The sequence below is a fragment of the Crocodylus siamensis genome, chromosome 12, assembly GCF_052110815.1.
Source record: "Crocodylus siamensis isolate JL-2025a chromosome 12, ASM5211081v1, whole genome shotgun sequence".
Classification (NCBI taxonomy): domain Eukaryota; kingdom Metazoa; phylum Chordata; order Crocodylia; family Crocodylidae; genus Crocodylus; species Crocodylus siamensis.
In genome coordinates this window covers 5,617,969-5,633,859 of record NC_143406.1, presented here as the reverse complement: position 1 = coordinate 5,633,859, position 15,891 = coordinate 5,617,969, and the positions used below count along the sequence as shown (strand labels likewise).

Sequence of the window (15,891 nt, the reverse complement as noted above, 5' to 3'; positions counted from 1 at the left end):
TTTCCCTTGAGAATGATGTAAAGACTCTTGTAGGCATCTGGACACCCTCTCCTGGTAGAAACGGTTGAGTAATCCCTCTTAAACTCCCCTTCAGTAATTTATGGGGCAGGCGTTCCCTTCCTCTAGTCTCTTGGGAGTTGCTCTTAAAGGGGTCTGCTTCTTACTAGGAGATAAAAATAGCCAAGGCTTCCTTCCATTGTTGCTGGTGTCCCACTGTCATCTGCTGAGTTTGGGTGTGGTTTGTAAAAAGACCTAAAACAGAACATGCAGGCACTTCTGGAAATGGACAAAGACAGTATGAGACGATCAACGTTTAGATGTAAAAAAAGACATCTGGTCAGGGTTGGGGAGAGGGTGATGGTGAACATAATAACAGAACAAAGCCTTTGTGTAGTGGTTGGATAAAACCAAAATGGGGACAGAGCTGTGAGCTGTATAACTGGGCAAAATAATTGCATGTAATTGATGCAGATTTTAAAAGTATACATTTGGTAGATACATGCATAAAAACCGAACATTAAATGAACTTATGCCTATTCTAGGAACCCTGACTCCTGTCTGGTATTTTCATCTTACATAATCTTTTTTCAAAGTTTTATTGTCATGGTGGTCAAAAATTGCCTAGTGCTACCCCAGTGTTGATAGATGATGATTTTGGCAACAGTAAATTCTTCCCCAGAGAGAGAATGTCTCTAAGTACATTATTTCTGTATGAAGGTTAAGAATCTGATTCTGTGAGTGATTAGGTCTGAACAAAATGATAAAACAGTGTTTTGGTGGAGGATGCAGTGAAACTGCCTTTCCATTTAATTTATCCAAATATTACTTCAGTATTTGTCATCTTCCTCGAAATATCTGGTGTCTTTTTAAGAAAATATCTTCTTTTGAGGAGTCAATGAGATGAACATATTTTTTTCCTCTTGCTACTTGACCATTTCCATAGTGTTAACATAAAATACAAAACGAAACAAAACAAAGCAAAATGTGTGAGGTTTAGGTGGAGACATTTATTTGGTGTTGAGCGTTTGCCCTTAAACAATTTACTACAAAGGCCTGCAGTAATATTCAGTATTTGCATTTTTAAAGGTTATGTGCTCTCTTACAGGAAGAAGGTCATGTGTGCTCAAACTCTGTGATGGCAGACTTTCCCTCTGATGTATGAACTACATATGGGAGCTTGAAGGTGCCTTCTCTTAGCAGGAAATGAGCAGTTTTTGTTGATGAAAAAACGATGTCATTCCTCTCTTTCTACTCTACTTTTTTCACGTAATGGGAAAAGTAGGGAGGAGGATACTGGCTCAACTAACTGCCCCTTCTACCACCTTTCCTGTTAGAGTACTGTAGAAGTGGGGAGAGGAAAAGGTTATACCCAATGTGCAGTTTGAAACCATATCTGAGAATACTGGACACTTCCAGATAGTTGGACTACTGGAAATTTACATTTAGTCTTTGTCATTTGTGTTTACAATAAAACTGTCAAATGCGGCCAATATTATATATTTAAAAATAAACTTGAAAAGTATACTTCATAGAGTACATAAGGATTAGAACAGAGGTTTCCATCATTTTTAGATTCAAGGAGCCCCTCAGCATATGGCTTTCACTCATATCTTGACTATAGAAAAATAATAGAACAGTTCTTCTGCTGCAAAGAAGGCAGAAGACCACAACAGGTCAGAGTGTTTTTGATACTGTAGATTCTTTTTTGAAATCTTTGGGTTTATGTTGTGAATTAGGTGTAGTTGTTTGCACACGTAAGAGTGGTGGCACCTCATGACACCCTTGAAGGCACATTACGGCTCCCCAGGGTGTTGCAGCACCTTCATTAAGAATCACTGCATTGGGAAAAACTGCTACGCATAAGTCCCCTTTTTATAAAGGGGTATAGGTTGTAGCTGTGTTGGTCTAAGGACATAAGCAGACAAGGTTCTTCGGGTAAATCTGACATCTTTTATTAGACCAACTCAAATAGTTGGAAAAGTTCTTAGCAAGCTTTTGGATTTAAATACCCCTCATCAGGCTGAGGAAGCGTGTGCAGTTGGTGTATGCTCTTAAAGCGCATGTAAACAAGTGAGTCAGCTAAGAGGTAAGAACAAATGATTGGATCATAGATTCATAGAAAATTGGGGTTGGAAAGGACCTCAGTAGGTCAGTCCCCTGCTCAAAGCAGGACCATGTCTAACTATATCATCCCAGCCAAGGTTTTGTCTTGCTGGGTCTTAAAAACCTCCAAGGATGGAGAGTCCACAACCTCTCTGGGTAACCTATTCCAGAGTTTTACTACCCTCCTAGTGAGAGTTTTTCCTTGTATCCAACCGAAATCTCCCTTGCTGCAGCTTGAGCCCATTGATCTTTGTTCTGTCATCTGCCGCCACTGAGAACAGTCCAGCTCCATCCTCTTTGGACCCCTCTTTAGGCTGCTATTCAATCCTCCCCTCCGTCTTTTCTTCGGCAGACTTAAGCCCAGTTCCCTCAGCCTCTCTTCATAAGCCATGTACCCCAGCCCCTATTTTTGTTTCCCCCGCTTTCTGTAGTAGGGGAGGGGAGGTGCAAAACTGGACATTTGATGCTAGTTTTTCTTGTTTCCACCTTTTAAATGTTGCGTCTCATTCTATTCCCAAATGTACCACCATAAGTCTAGAATAACAAATTCATTGGATTGATACCTGCGTAATGGAGATCAAAATTCAGCTTCCTTTGCACTGACGATCCCAGGGCTTTATAGAGAAAGTGACTGTTCGAGATTGGTGTTTACATTTTCCACCTATATTTTGCTTACTATAAAGGAACTTTTAGAAAACCAAATGTTGATATAAAGTCCAAAAAGAACCAGTACCAAGGTCACCCCGTATGAAATCTTCATGCATTTCTTTGTTTTTATTTTTCCTTATTTTATATGAATGAAGGATGCAGACTTTAAATGATACTTCTGAGACTGCCTGATGAATGAACTATAAAGAGAAGCTTCATTCAGAATTGAGGCTGGATTTTTTTTTGTGCTGAATTCCACGATGGGGAGTTCAGGGGCATTCAGCTTGTAAATCTATATTTAACTCAATCCTGAGTTCTCCTTTGCATTTTGTTTTTTACTTAGCAATTATAAGGGGAGTCTTGTTCATTGCACATATCTAATTAAGGGAACATTTCAAATTGATTTGGCCATAATTGTATCGGTGTTGCTGGTAAAAGCAGAGGGGAGAATCCTCTCTAGTCAGAGGGAAAGTGTTATAATTGTCATGCTAGATAATTTGAAAATTAGGAAGCCAAAGAGGGTGGCTGGAGAAAACAAATCTAACCTTCCTAAATGTGTCCAGTGATATTTCTTTCACAGGATTTTTAATAATCTACAGTATAACCAAGACAGAAGAAATGTTAATCCTTTTCCTTTTCCATGAGACTAGTAGAGAATAATGCTTAGTATCTCCCTAGTCATCAAAGGCAACCTAATATGCATCACATTCTTCTACATTTACTGTTAATCTCTATGTACTGTTCAGCAGCCTCAATCTTGCTTGTGTTGTGTTTTCTATTTGGAAGAAGGTATGTGTATTTGATTCTTAAGCCATAATGTGTTTCTCCTTGTTAATTTTTATGTGGAGGCAATGGCTTTTTGTCTATTCATTATTTCACAGATTGCTCAAGGCTAGTTATAGTCCATGGACAGTTACCTTTAAGGAATTACATGTAAAACAAAGAACAGGCTATAGAGTGTTATTCCTGGTTTGAGACGATTATTATGTTGGAGTCAAGTTACAGTTTCCTTAAGTATTTCACTTTTTTAATACTTGCTTTACATCTGTTTTCCAGCAGTGTTTGATTAGTTGTTTTTAGTGGAAAGATTGAAATATCCTAAGCCAGTGCTGTAGGCGTTTCGTGTAAAGGAAACTACTTAAAATATTTTAAGGACACTGCTTAAGCATTAATATTAGAAATATTAACAAAAACCGCTTAATCTTGAAACCAGTCTCATGTCTTGCCCTTTATGAACCTCACTTAGCTCTGTTATAATATACTTGCCATTTTTGTTATTTAATTTTGGTGTCTGCTGTTATCCTGCCAGTTGATTGGCAACATAAAATGGTTATTACAGTGTTTTAAAACTTGAAAACCATTCTCAGAACTCTTGGATGTTGGATTCAATAGAAATGAAACGGTGGTTTTTTGGTTCCTTTACAAGTAATTTTAACCACCGTCTGGAAAATTAAGTAGATAGCTATCAACTAATTGCCCAGTAAACTGTCTGGATGGTGAATGTTATTGCTTGATTATAGCTGTTTATTGTGAAGGTAACTGGCCTTCCTTCCCAATTCCAACTTGAACATGTTATTACATGTGAAGGATTGTGTACTCTGGCTCCTAGAAACAGGATTATCAGCATCAATAATTTATTGAAGATAGGATATTGCCATAATTTAGAGTACAGTAATCGATACAGTTTTGGGACTCTTGCTATAGTGCTGGAAAGGAACAATATTTAGATATTACATTCTTGTCTGGCTTATCTGTTTAGATGCAAGTACATGCTGCTGCTGAACACAATGAGTGCAAGCACTGAGATAAAATATTTTTACTGCTGTCTAATTTGTTTCAGCTGCTTATGTGAGCTTCCCATAGTAATAATGCAGCTGTAATTCTTTTTAGTAGATTTACCCTAATTTCTCTCAGCATGGGATGACTGGATTCTCTTGATCCTAAACAAAGGCAACATAATTTCCTTGATATACATTGTCCATCTAATAAGATAAATGCTTAGGCATATTTTAAAATTCTTATTATATCAATAGGTCTTGACTCTGCTTGCAAACAGTTACTTGTGTGAGTAACTTTACATTGGTGAACTCATTCGCACCTCAGACATGGACAGTATTGTTGTGATGCCCAAGTGTTTCCAGACTCGGGGTCTTAGTCTTTTATTTTATTCAGCGTACTCCCTCTGTTTCTCTCTCTGATCTATTTGGCTGCCTTCTAGAAATTGCTAATGTCAAAAAAAAAATTCTTTTGACACTACATTTTTGGGGTATAAAGAAGCCAGCTAACTATCTGTATGATGATGATTTTCTCATGCAATTAACAACTGAACTGTCAAACTTGCTCTTTGCAAGGAACTGAAGTGGGAAAATAAATTGAAAAAAAGAATCTTAAATCCATTTCAGTTACGGAACTTAAGCATGACTTGTAACAAAAGCCTGCACAACACTTTCAAATGAAACATGAATTTTAAATTGACATCTGGATGAAAACAGGTTATGGCTAACTTTGTACTTTAAGCTTAATTTAATTTCTCTAATTTTGTCTTACAAGCAGCAAGCTCTTTACTTTGGACTAAGGCAAATGTGTAGTAATTTTTTTAATTAACCTTTAGCACTGTTCACATTAGAAAACTCTCCCCAGCTATATATATATTTTTAGATAAAGATATCTAAATATCTTGTGTGTGTGTATGTGTATAGAAGAGTTAAATGAAGTTCCCTTCTCTTTCTTGTGTTGGAGATTCTTTCAGGGAGATTACCCAAGACTTTTAATATTTTGTTAAACTAAAAAAAAGAAAAGTTTTATACAGCCTTTAAATACTTGATTTCTTTGGGAGGGGGAAGAAGTTGTCAGATTTAAAATCTGTTTTATGTTGGTTAAAATCTATATCTCAGTAATGAAGAAGAATGTGAGAAGTAGAACAATCAAGCTGTCTTCATTGTTCGAACAGAACAAAATGAAAAATTAAATGGTGTAATTTAGGTGTAGTGAATTGAGTGTTTACAGTTCTCTCCATTTCAGGAGTCTATCTATAACTGCCTTAATTACATAGATAAGGATGCTTGGGTTTTTTTCTTTTTAATAAATGCCTTATTCCATGTTTTAACCTGGTAGTTTTCCTGTACTCTTACCCCTCAGTGTATACATTTGTGCTTCTTGTTAGTCTGTGTCAAATAGCAAATGTTTAGTGGCAGAGTAGTGGCGATATTGTACATTCGCTTTTTTCAGGAAATGTTTTTCATCCTCATCTTTTGCAATAATTTGTCTGTAGTCCTAGGTAAAACATTGCAAAAGATGTTCCCTGTGCTTTCATTACTGTTTTTCAGTGAAATTCCTCAAGTATTGCTGTGTCCAGATGTCTCAGAAATATAAAAAAAATGCCAAGTTGTCTTCTGAACATAATACAACTCAACTGCATTTTTCCCATCAGTAATTGCTTTTGGATATGAAGCTCAACAGAGCATAAACAAGACATTTATTGTACTAAAAATACATTTCTCTTTCAAGCTACAACATTTCTGAATGCCTGTATTAGTGTCCATAATATTTCAGCTCTAAAATGGCATAGATATTGATATGTAATCCATTTCAGCAATGAATACATGCTTAAATTGCAGCATTGCTAAAAATTGCTCAACTTTTTCATGATGCCAGCCACATCTCTGGAGAGAAGTTTGTCATACTGTCTACTTCTGCTTTTTATTTAATTACCCCATATGATCAGCTTGCTTTCAGCAGAGTGCTAGCATATGCTCAGCAGACCAACAGGAGTCCATGCATTGTATTTTAGGGATCTTTTATCTAATGTAAAAAGTGCATTACTTAGAGAGAGAGAGAGAAAGAGAAAGAGGAGTGAAGGTATCCATGCTGAGGATGGAAAATATGTGGGAGGAGCCATCAAAATATTTCCCATTTCACAACTTATTGAAAATAGAAGTAGAAAGTTTTGAGCATTATATGCTTTTTTGGATTTCATTGCTGCTGCTAATTTGGAAAGTCACATTTGAGGCTCTAGGTAGGATGGTGGATATATTGGGACTGAAATGTACAGTACTATTTTGGACTGACTGTCTTCAGCACATCCATCAGACATATTTCAGAACATCATAATTATGTTCTAAAAAGGTATTCCCTCTTCCCATGTGCCTAAGTGATTCCAGTTGAGGTCCTCATCTGTAACTGGTTCTACGTGGGTAGATCATTCCATACAAGGAGCCAGTTGCAAGATTGGGTCCTAAATGTGTGTTTATCAGCTTATTTCTCTAAACACAGGTCTGTTAAGTGCTGTGCAGGTGAAAATAAGTTTTTCAAAGTAGAACAGAACGCTACAAGAGGTTTCCTTATCCAGGAGAATTTTTTGTTAGACACTGAATCTCTGAGAGAGGTGATACTGTATAGTACATTGAATTTACTGCCTAATATCAGTGTAACAGTTGTGTTGCAACTTCCAACAATAATTCCTTGTACATAAAAAGCATAACAAATTGCTAACTCTCAGGTGTAGTGTTTTCCTGATGACTATAGTTACATGCATAGAGGTTTCAAGCTCTATCTGTCTATCTGGAGTATTTACAGAAGCAGGCCCTTTCAAATCACAGAAATTTGTTTATTAAAAATGCTAACATGCAGTAAACTGGTTTGAGTACTTTAATGCATACTATACTAAAATTTAAGTAAAACCTCCTTGTTTTAGAGTTGGTGAGTAAAGACTTAATTGCATAATTCTTGCCATTATTGAGAACTGTGCAGCTAAGTCCTTTCAGACTGCTCTGAAATACTGGGGGCAAGCATCATGACTCTGGGCTGAATTAAATCTCTGTGTCAGTCCAAGTCTTTAGCAGTGCTTTGCATTGCTAAATGTTACCACGATTGATTTGTTTTTAGTTATTCAATTGATGCCGGTTATTAGAATATTCTTGTCGCAGTTTAAGATGGTGCAATAGAAAAAAAATCACGATGGGGATCTCTTCCTTGTTTTGAAGACGAAATTTTGTTCAATTGCATTGGCAGTGCTGTAGCCTGAAGCAAATATGGTCTAAAGCAGGGGTGGCCAACCCATGGCACATGTGCTACAAGTGGCCTGGGCAGCTTGTGTGTATGACAGGACAGGGGACAGAAAGAAGAGCAACAGATCAGGCTGGGAGTACAGGGCAGGGAGCAAAAGGCAGCGCAGCACATTGGGCAGGGAGCAAAAAGCAGAACAGCACATAGGCACGGGAAAGGATTTGAGTGGCACTCTGGGTGGGTTAAGGGCTTAGTCTGTGGCGCACCTGCCAAAAAAGGTTGCTGCCCCCGCCCCCATAGGTATAAAGTAATACACTGCCATTTGAAAATCCCTTCTTTTTAAAAAGAACTCCACCAATCTATGTGTAGTTTCAAATCACTGTAAATCTGTAGGTAGGTACGTATGACAATTGTCTGTTTTTCTTTTTAGGGCTCATGTAATCAAAGAAGTTTCTTTGTTGTGTGTATCTTTTCAGAACACAACAGGAATTCAAAATGAATCAGGTGAGTTTAAATGTAAGACTTTATCAAAGTGCTTTACTTAGATGTTAGAATAGTTAATAATTTACAACAAAAGTACCAGTTATCCACCTGAAAACCAGAATGTTACTCTGTTCTTTACAATCTTTGCTATCATTAAATTTCATAGTTCTTTTCTACCCACAGTGTTTGTGAACTTTACCTTACTTTGATTTAACTTGGCTTTTCTTTTTGAATATACCCTACTCAGATGTAAGACATTGTGTCTGGCACCACTTAAAAGAACACCTCTCCAGGAAACCCATTTCAGTCTGTACTTGTAGTTCATCTACTTATAAGAACATTTTGAAAATTGCAGACTTCATCTTTCTGAAAACCCACATTCATCTACTGTGGTGATTTGAGACTGATTCAACAAGAAACCTTCACATTATTCCAATTCCTAAAAATTCTTTCTTCAGAACAAATTTGAAGGACAGATAATGAAAAGTAAAGTGCATTTAAAAAAAAAAATAAACTAGCAATCTACTGTGTAGATATAAAAATATCCTGATACACAGCTTTGGTGTGTCCTGGAGCAAGTTCTTCTGATCAGTGCCAAATGATTTTATTTTTTCTGGACTTGCTTGTAATCGGCTAGGGTTGCTTTATATATGCTCACTTTATAGATGCACGCATACTTTTTTTTTTTTAACATATGAATATTTATGGGGTACATGAACACCTCTCTCACTTTTATAAATGTTCCTCATTTTGGGTGGATTTAAGTTCCTCTCCAGAAGGGAATGGAAGTGTAGGATATGATAGTGAAGGATTCTCATCAGTTTTTTGAGTTCACTGAAAATAACTGCTAAAAGCAGATGTTTCTTGTTGTTTCTGTGGCCAGAAACAACCTTGAATGCAGAATAATGTAAAGCAGTTAGCCGTGTGGTTTTATTTTTCCTTAATATTCCCTGTTTCTAATGAGGGCTTTTATTGCTCTCATGCACCAAACATGCCATTCAGGAATAATGTAATTACTTTATCTCCATCAACATAGAACAGAAGCGCTACTACAGTAAAGTACACCGGACCAGCACTACTCCAGAGAGATGATTATAACTAATTGTAATGTGGAATTGGTTGGTGGGATTTCTCCTCTCTTGTTCCTCTTCTGTTATGTTTTGCAGAAGCAGAGAAGTATTCTAATACATATTTATAATAAACATTGCTATAAAATCTTCTACCAATCAAACTAAGCAGCATATAAGGAAATGTGGTCTCTTTTTTTTTTGTATTCATTGTAACACTAATGCTAATGTATCTAAGTGGCCTTTGCAGTCATGCTTGGAGTGGCTGGAAATAACTGCATCACAGTTGCATTAAGTGCATCCAAACTTTTTTTTGTTAGTAAAATTTGTTTTGCACATGCTCTGTGACATAACAGGGAACAGTGGAAATACTCTGTTTGAATGGTAATTTTGTTGCAGCAGTTACCGAAGTGCACTAGAAATAGTGCTGAGAATGTGACAGCTCCAAATTCAGTCTTTGATAATTCACTGGATCATAGAATAGCAGGAGGTTGGAAAGGACCTCAGGAGGTAATCTAGTCCAACCCCCTGACTAAACCATCCTAGTCCAAGGGTAGGTCTAACTTGCTCTTAAAGATGTCCAGGGATGGCAATTCCAGAACTTACTGTGGATAGTTCTTCCTTTCCATTGCCCTCCACCTCCACTTTTTTCTTCCACAATCATTTTATTTCCGAAGTTCAGCACAATTTGAGTTTTCTAGGAAAATCTACTCATTCTTCTGTTGGATTGTTGTTGTTGTTATAAATGCAGTGCCATGTATACGGCATTTTACAGACCAGTAATAAGAAGTCTCTGCCGTAAGGAATTTTCTTATAGTTGAAAACGGACATCTCTTCCTTTTTGCTTGGTCTCCAAAATGCACAGAGCTTACCTGGCAGTTTAGGATTTAGTTTCCATTCAAACTAAGTGTCTCTTTAGCACCAACTTTGGCGTTTTTGTTTTTTTGCAGTGCCTTTGTCACCTATTCACTGTTGACAAGCTGTAATGCCAGGTCTATATAAGAACTGTCTTTGACTGATGCCGAATATCTTCCAGGTGTCTTTGTATTACATCATTCTGTCTGTCTCTACTTTTATTGTTATATAAATGACCCCTCAAGCCAGTGAGGCTTTATCTGTCACAGATTATGCAAAAAATATTTTTATTATTTTCCTGGATCGCTCCATAACATTCTTGAAGCAGTCCTGGAAAATGATTTCAGACATACTTTTTTGCATGGTTTTTATCTATATTGAAGAAAATAAGGCTAGGAAAATTCTTGAACACTGGGATACTTATTTAAGTAGGGTAATACTTCTGTTGTTCCTTGAAGAACAATAGTCATGAAAATTGCTTTGGGATTATCAGCACATGTTCTCGATTTCTCTGATATGCAAAATGTTTAATGAAATAGTTAAGTAAATAGCTTTAAAATAAACTTAGATCTTTGATGCATAACATCTGCTACATCTCCAAATGCATTGGGATTATGGAGAGAAGCTGTGTATCACCTGGGGAAATTGGATGGAGAGCCATTTAGAAAGGGTAGTGGTGATAACAGTTGCTTAAGTAGGCAAATAACATTCTTAACCCCACTTTCCCCCAAAATTTAGAGCATGGCTCTTCAATTTAAGTTAAGCTTGTTGGTGCACAGTCACTTGTTGTTATAAATAATTTCTTCCAAAACTCTGCCAAATTGTATATTAACATCGCAGCCAGTAGTAGTTGTTGCAGGAGCAGCCAAACCAAGGACCTTTAGCCATTCAGAGAACATTTTACTGTTTTGAATGGACTCCCTTTGCCTTGTTCTCCGTCTCAGCTTCATGACTTAATTGTCCCTTTTGCCATCTTCTAATTCACTTTATCCCTTTCATTGGCCTTTCCTTCCATGCATTCTGTCCTTCATATATCTTTAAGATGAGCTTAGTCCCTTCAAATTTAATGTACAAAAATGCTTCTGCCCTGATATGTGCTATTATTGTGTTTACATTGCATGTGGTTTTATTTTACTACGGTAATGAAAGTGACACTGCTTCAGAAAGGTTGCATGAAGTTGATCTAACCTTTTTCTTCCATTTGCTCTTAGGGTAAATTTTTACCCCTCCAAATGCTAATGCTTTATTTAAACCAAAAACCAACATTTGTTTTTAGCCATTCAGTGCACTGCAAATGTGAGTGCTAGCAACCCTGCTTTTATGTAACTTCACAGTGACAAGTCTGAAGAGTAATGATGGAGTTGAATAAGTTGCTTTGGTACTTGGAGAAAATAAAAAAATTCGAAGAATTTTAGTGCTACAGTCTCATTTTGGGCTTCTCTCGACTCTTTCAGGCAGGTTTTATCCCAGTGGTCTGTAAACATTGATTGTTACATGCGTAACAAATTGAATAACCCCAAAATCTTTTTAGCAAAAGCTATTTAGATGTCTGTGACCAAAACCCTAGAATTTCTGCATTTGATAGGCCACAGTCCCCAGCCGGCAACTGTTGCTCTGGAGTAGGCTTATGTAACTGCATTCAAGTTGCAAGAAAGTTTGAGTTGCAATAATTTAACAGAACAGATTTTGGTACATTGTATATTGTATCAAATAATGTTTTGTTAGTTTTTGTGAGGTGTAAAGCTTGTGCCATGAGTGAGACCATTGCCAGTAATGTTCTTGTACATGGACTTGTGAGCTCAATTTGTGCAATGAGTATAGAATTCTTATGGCTGCATTCAGTGAGCTGTATGTGATCAGCTTTTAAACTTGTGTAAATAGATACCATTTTTAAGCGCTGATTTTATATTTTATATAAATAAAGTTTTAGTAACTATCTATTATTAGAGCTGTTTGCAAGTCTTGTAGGCTGGAAAGTAGCACTAGTATTCTGGGATTCACTTCTGATGAGCCTAAGCACACAAAATTAAACAGTGTTGATTTTTGGCTGATTGACTGTGGCTTACTGATATTCTTTCAGAATGAAAGCTGAGACGCAAGCAATTTAATGGGGGAAAACATGCGTTAGTCATAATTTCTTGTCTGCCTAGTTGTGACCAGATTGTGAATATTCAGACCTCAAAAATCTCATAATCAATACTGTCATCTTGCATTTTTTCCCTATATGATCGTAGAAGCCCACCAGTCAAAGGCCAGTATGACCTTTAAGTGTAGAGTGCCTCTGCTGAGGTCCAAGCGGAATGCAGTGATGGGAAGTTCATCCCCATTAGTTTCCAAAGGCTAAAAACCAGGAAGGTGCTAGGACTCTGATCACTGTTTTCAGTCCACTCGGATGTTGCTTATTGTACATTTGTTGAAGGCTAAGTAGTATCCGCTGGTCCGGATGATCTTCACCCTAGGGTTCTACAGGAACTGGCCGAGGTCATTGCGGGACCCCTGGCGCGGCTCTATGAGCACTCGTGGTGCTCTGGTGAGGTGCCGGAGGACTGGAAGAGGGCCAATGTGGTCCCTATCTTCAAAAAGGGAAAAAAAGAGGACCCGGGAAATTACAGGCCAGTTAGTCTTACCTCAATCCCGGGTAAGCTCTTTGAAAAAATTATCCTGGCACACATCCAGGAGGGCCTTGCGGGGGAATGCATGCTCAGGGGCAACCAACACGGGTTCATCAGTGGCAGGTCTTGTCAGACCAACCTGGTGGCCTTTTACGATCAGGTCACCAAATCATTAGACGCAGGGGTTGCTGTGGAGGTAGTCTTTCTGGACTTCCGGAAGGCTTTCGACACTGTCTCTCACCCTGTCCTCATCAAAAAGCTGGGAGACTGTGGTGTCGATGCCCACACAGTCAAATGGGTCGCCAACTGGTTGGAGGGCCGCACCCAGAGGGTGGTAGTGTATGGGTTCTTCTCGACCTGGAAGGACGTGGGCAGTGGGGTCCCCCAGGGCTCGGTCCTCGGGCCCGCGCTGTTCAACATCTTCATCAGTGACTTGGATGAGGGGGTAGAAAGCACCCTGTTCAAGTTTGCTGATGACACTAAGATGTGGGGGGATGTGGGTGCACTAGAAGGGTGCAATAGGCTACAAGCTGACCTTGACAGGTTGCAACGGTGGGCGGATGAGAATAGGATGGGGTTTAACACTGATAAGTGCAAGGTGTTGCACATGGGGAGGAAGAACCGGCACCACACTTACAGGTTGGGGAACTCCCCTCTTGCCAGCACGGAGACGGAAAAGGATCTTGGAGTCGTCATTGACTCCACCATGAACATGCGCCAGCAGTGTGGGGAGGCAGTCAAGAAGGCCAACCGTACCCTGTCATGCATCCACAGATGCATCTCGAGCAGGTCCAGGGAGGTGATCCTCCCCCTCTATGCGGCACTGGTCAGGCCGCAGCTGGAGTACTGCGTCCAGTTCTGGGCGCCGCACTTCAAGAGGGACGTGGACGATATGGAAAGAGTCCAGAGGAGGGCCACTCGTATGATCAGGGGTCAGCAGGGCAGGCCTTATGAGGAGAGGCTACGGGACCTGAACCTGTTTAGCCTCCACAAGAGAAGGTTAAGGGGGGACCTTGTGGCCTGCTACAAACTGGTCAGGGGGGATCAGCAGGTATTGGGGGAGTCCCTGTTCCCCCGTGTGCTGCCAGGAGTGACCAGGAATAACGGTCACAAGCTGGCGGAGGGTAGGTTTAGATTAGATATTAGGAGGCGCTACTTCACAGTCAGGGCGGCTAGGGCCTGGAACCGGCTTCCAGGGGAAGTGGTGCAGGCTCCTAGCCTGGGGATTTTTAAAAGGAAGTTAGATGAGCACCTTGCCGGGGTCATCTGACCCCGGTGCTCTTTCCTGCCAAGGCAGGGGGTCGGACTAGATGATCTACCTAGGTCCCTTCCGACTCTAGCTACTATGAAACTATGAAACTATCTTGAACTTATGTCCGTCTCTTTCTGACTTTTGGAAAGGCAGCTTGACGCTTTCTTTTGCTCTTTAGATTTCCACCTACAGCAAATGAAGGAGAAGGGTGCTTTCTACTCAGGCTGTCCGCTGTTGCAGGTGGGGGGGTGGGGTCTTCTATCATTTCAAATATTTGGGCCAGTCTCTCTTGCACACAGTTCTCTAGCTCATGTTTTTGCAACTGTTACAATGTTACTGAAGCAGTAGCAGGATAAATTTGATGACTGTTGTATTTTCATTCTACCTAGGGAAATGATAACAATGATAGAGGCATAGGAGCGGTCTCTGAGAACTATAGAAAACAATGCATCACAGCACTTGGCAAGTCGCATTGATAGACTATATGTTAATTAATACTTAATATAGGGACAAATGCTTGGGTTGGGCTTTCCCACTAGCCATGGAAAGCTTCCCAACTTGGTTCTGCTGAGTAGGTGAGTGTGTTTATTAAACGCTGCATGATTTAAATATGTATGTAATAGGAGGTTAGGATGGAGAAGGGAGAAAAAAAAGCTTTCAAATGCTAGAACTTTCTTCTAGTTGTACCCATAGTGAGCTGCTAAAGCCGATAGTGCATCAAAAATATCTCAGGGCAGTAGCCATCAACACAAAATTTATTTTTGATAATGGAGTGTATTAATGAAGAGCACTGATGGCTGACTAGAGTGATCCTGAAAAATGACCTTTTTTGGATGATATGGTATTTAAATGACTGCCAGAGTATGTTAAACAAATGGTTCTTCAGTGTTACTTATGAACAGCATTTGTTTTACATTCCTCTTGCTTTACAGTCACTAAATATGATGCTCTATCAAGGTTATGTGACTTTGCGGGGGTAGAAAATTGCTGCATTTACCTGTAGTAATAGTTCTCTGAAGCTCAGGTCCTTTGTACATCTATATGTACCCTCTTGAGTTCCCTCTGAGGAGTTAAGACTCTTTATTATTCCTTTGATACTTAGAATGGTTAGGTTGAAGAGGAACTGGCAGTGAATGGCTGTGATATACAACACACAGCTGTAATATACAGTACAATGAATACATCTGTTCTTGGCATAAAGCATGTGCATGAACTGCCTCACTTTTGCGAGATACATTCTACTTGTGAGCTGCCAAGGTCATGAGACCCCAAGAAAAAAGACTGCTATAGCAGAGCCTTCTTTCATAGAATTGTATTGATAGTAAAATTTCCTTTAAAAGTGCTAGTGAGCTTAAAGTCTGCTTGTCTATGTAGATGGCCACGTTTGAAAAGGTTAGAGTGGTTTTGAACCACTAAACCTCTTGTTGGTTGAAGCACTAAAAAATGGATGCCACAACCACCCCAACAATAAGTTATTGCGTGATCTAAGAGTCCATTTCTGAGAAAATTAACATGCAAAAATGACTCTGTATTCATGCTTTAATGCATTTATTTGTTTTTCTGCCCTTTAAATGAAACTAAAAATCTCAGATTGTAAAGGTATTGGTTATTTTAACTATTTAGGAAATGAAACATACCAGTAATATTTTAGTAGGCATATCTGTTTTCAGCAGAGCTTGCTTATATTTTGACTTCGTGTATCTGTATAATTTCATGCAAATTTTGCAAACACAGGAATTTTTAAACTTATGTCAATACTTAAATGTACCGAAGTATGGGTCAAGTCTGTTCTTCTTCTACACGTTTTTGGGCAAGAAAAAAATTAGTGGGGGAAAACCAATATACTTAAACAATCTAATGGTGCAGC

General features: G+C 38.9%; 1 protein-coding gene across 5 annotated transcripts in view; it reads left to right on the top strand.

Moving 5' to 3' along the window:
• PRDM2 (PR/SET domain 2) overlaps nucleotides 1-15,891 on the top strand; it is a 121,979-nt gene that overhangs the window by 6,580 nt on the left and 99,508 nt on the right. For 4 of the 5 annotated variants that reach the window (XR_016438718.1, XR_016438719.1, XM_090024106.1 and 1 more), the window contains exon 2: nucleotides 8,186-8,259. The exons of the other annotated variant lie outside the window; for it this stretch is intronic. Coding sequence is in view for 2 of the 4 variants with exons in the window: in XM_090024106.1 (XP_089880232.1) it covers nucleotides 8,251-8,259 (9 nt within the window). In the remaining 2 variants the exon portion in view is untranslated. The remainder of the gene's footprint in view (nucleotides 1-8,185; nucleotides 8,260-15,891) is intronic. 5 annotated transcript variants of the gene reach the window in all.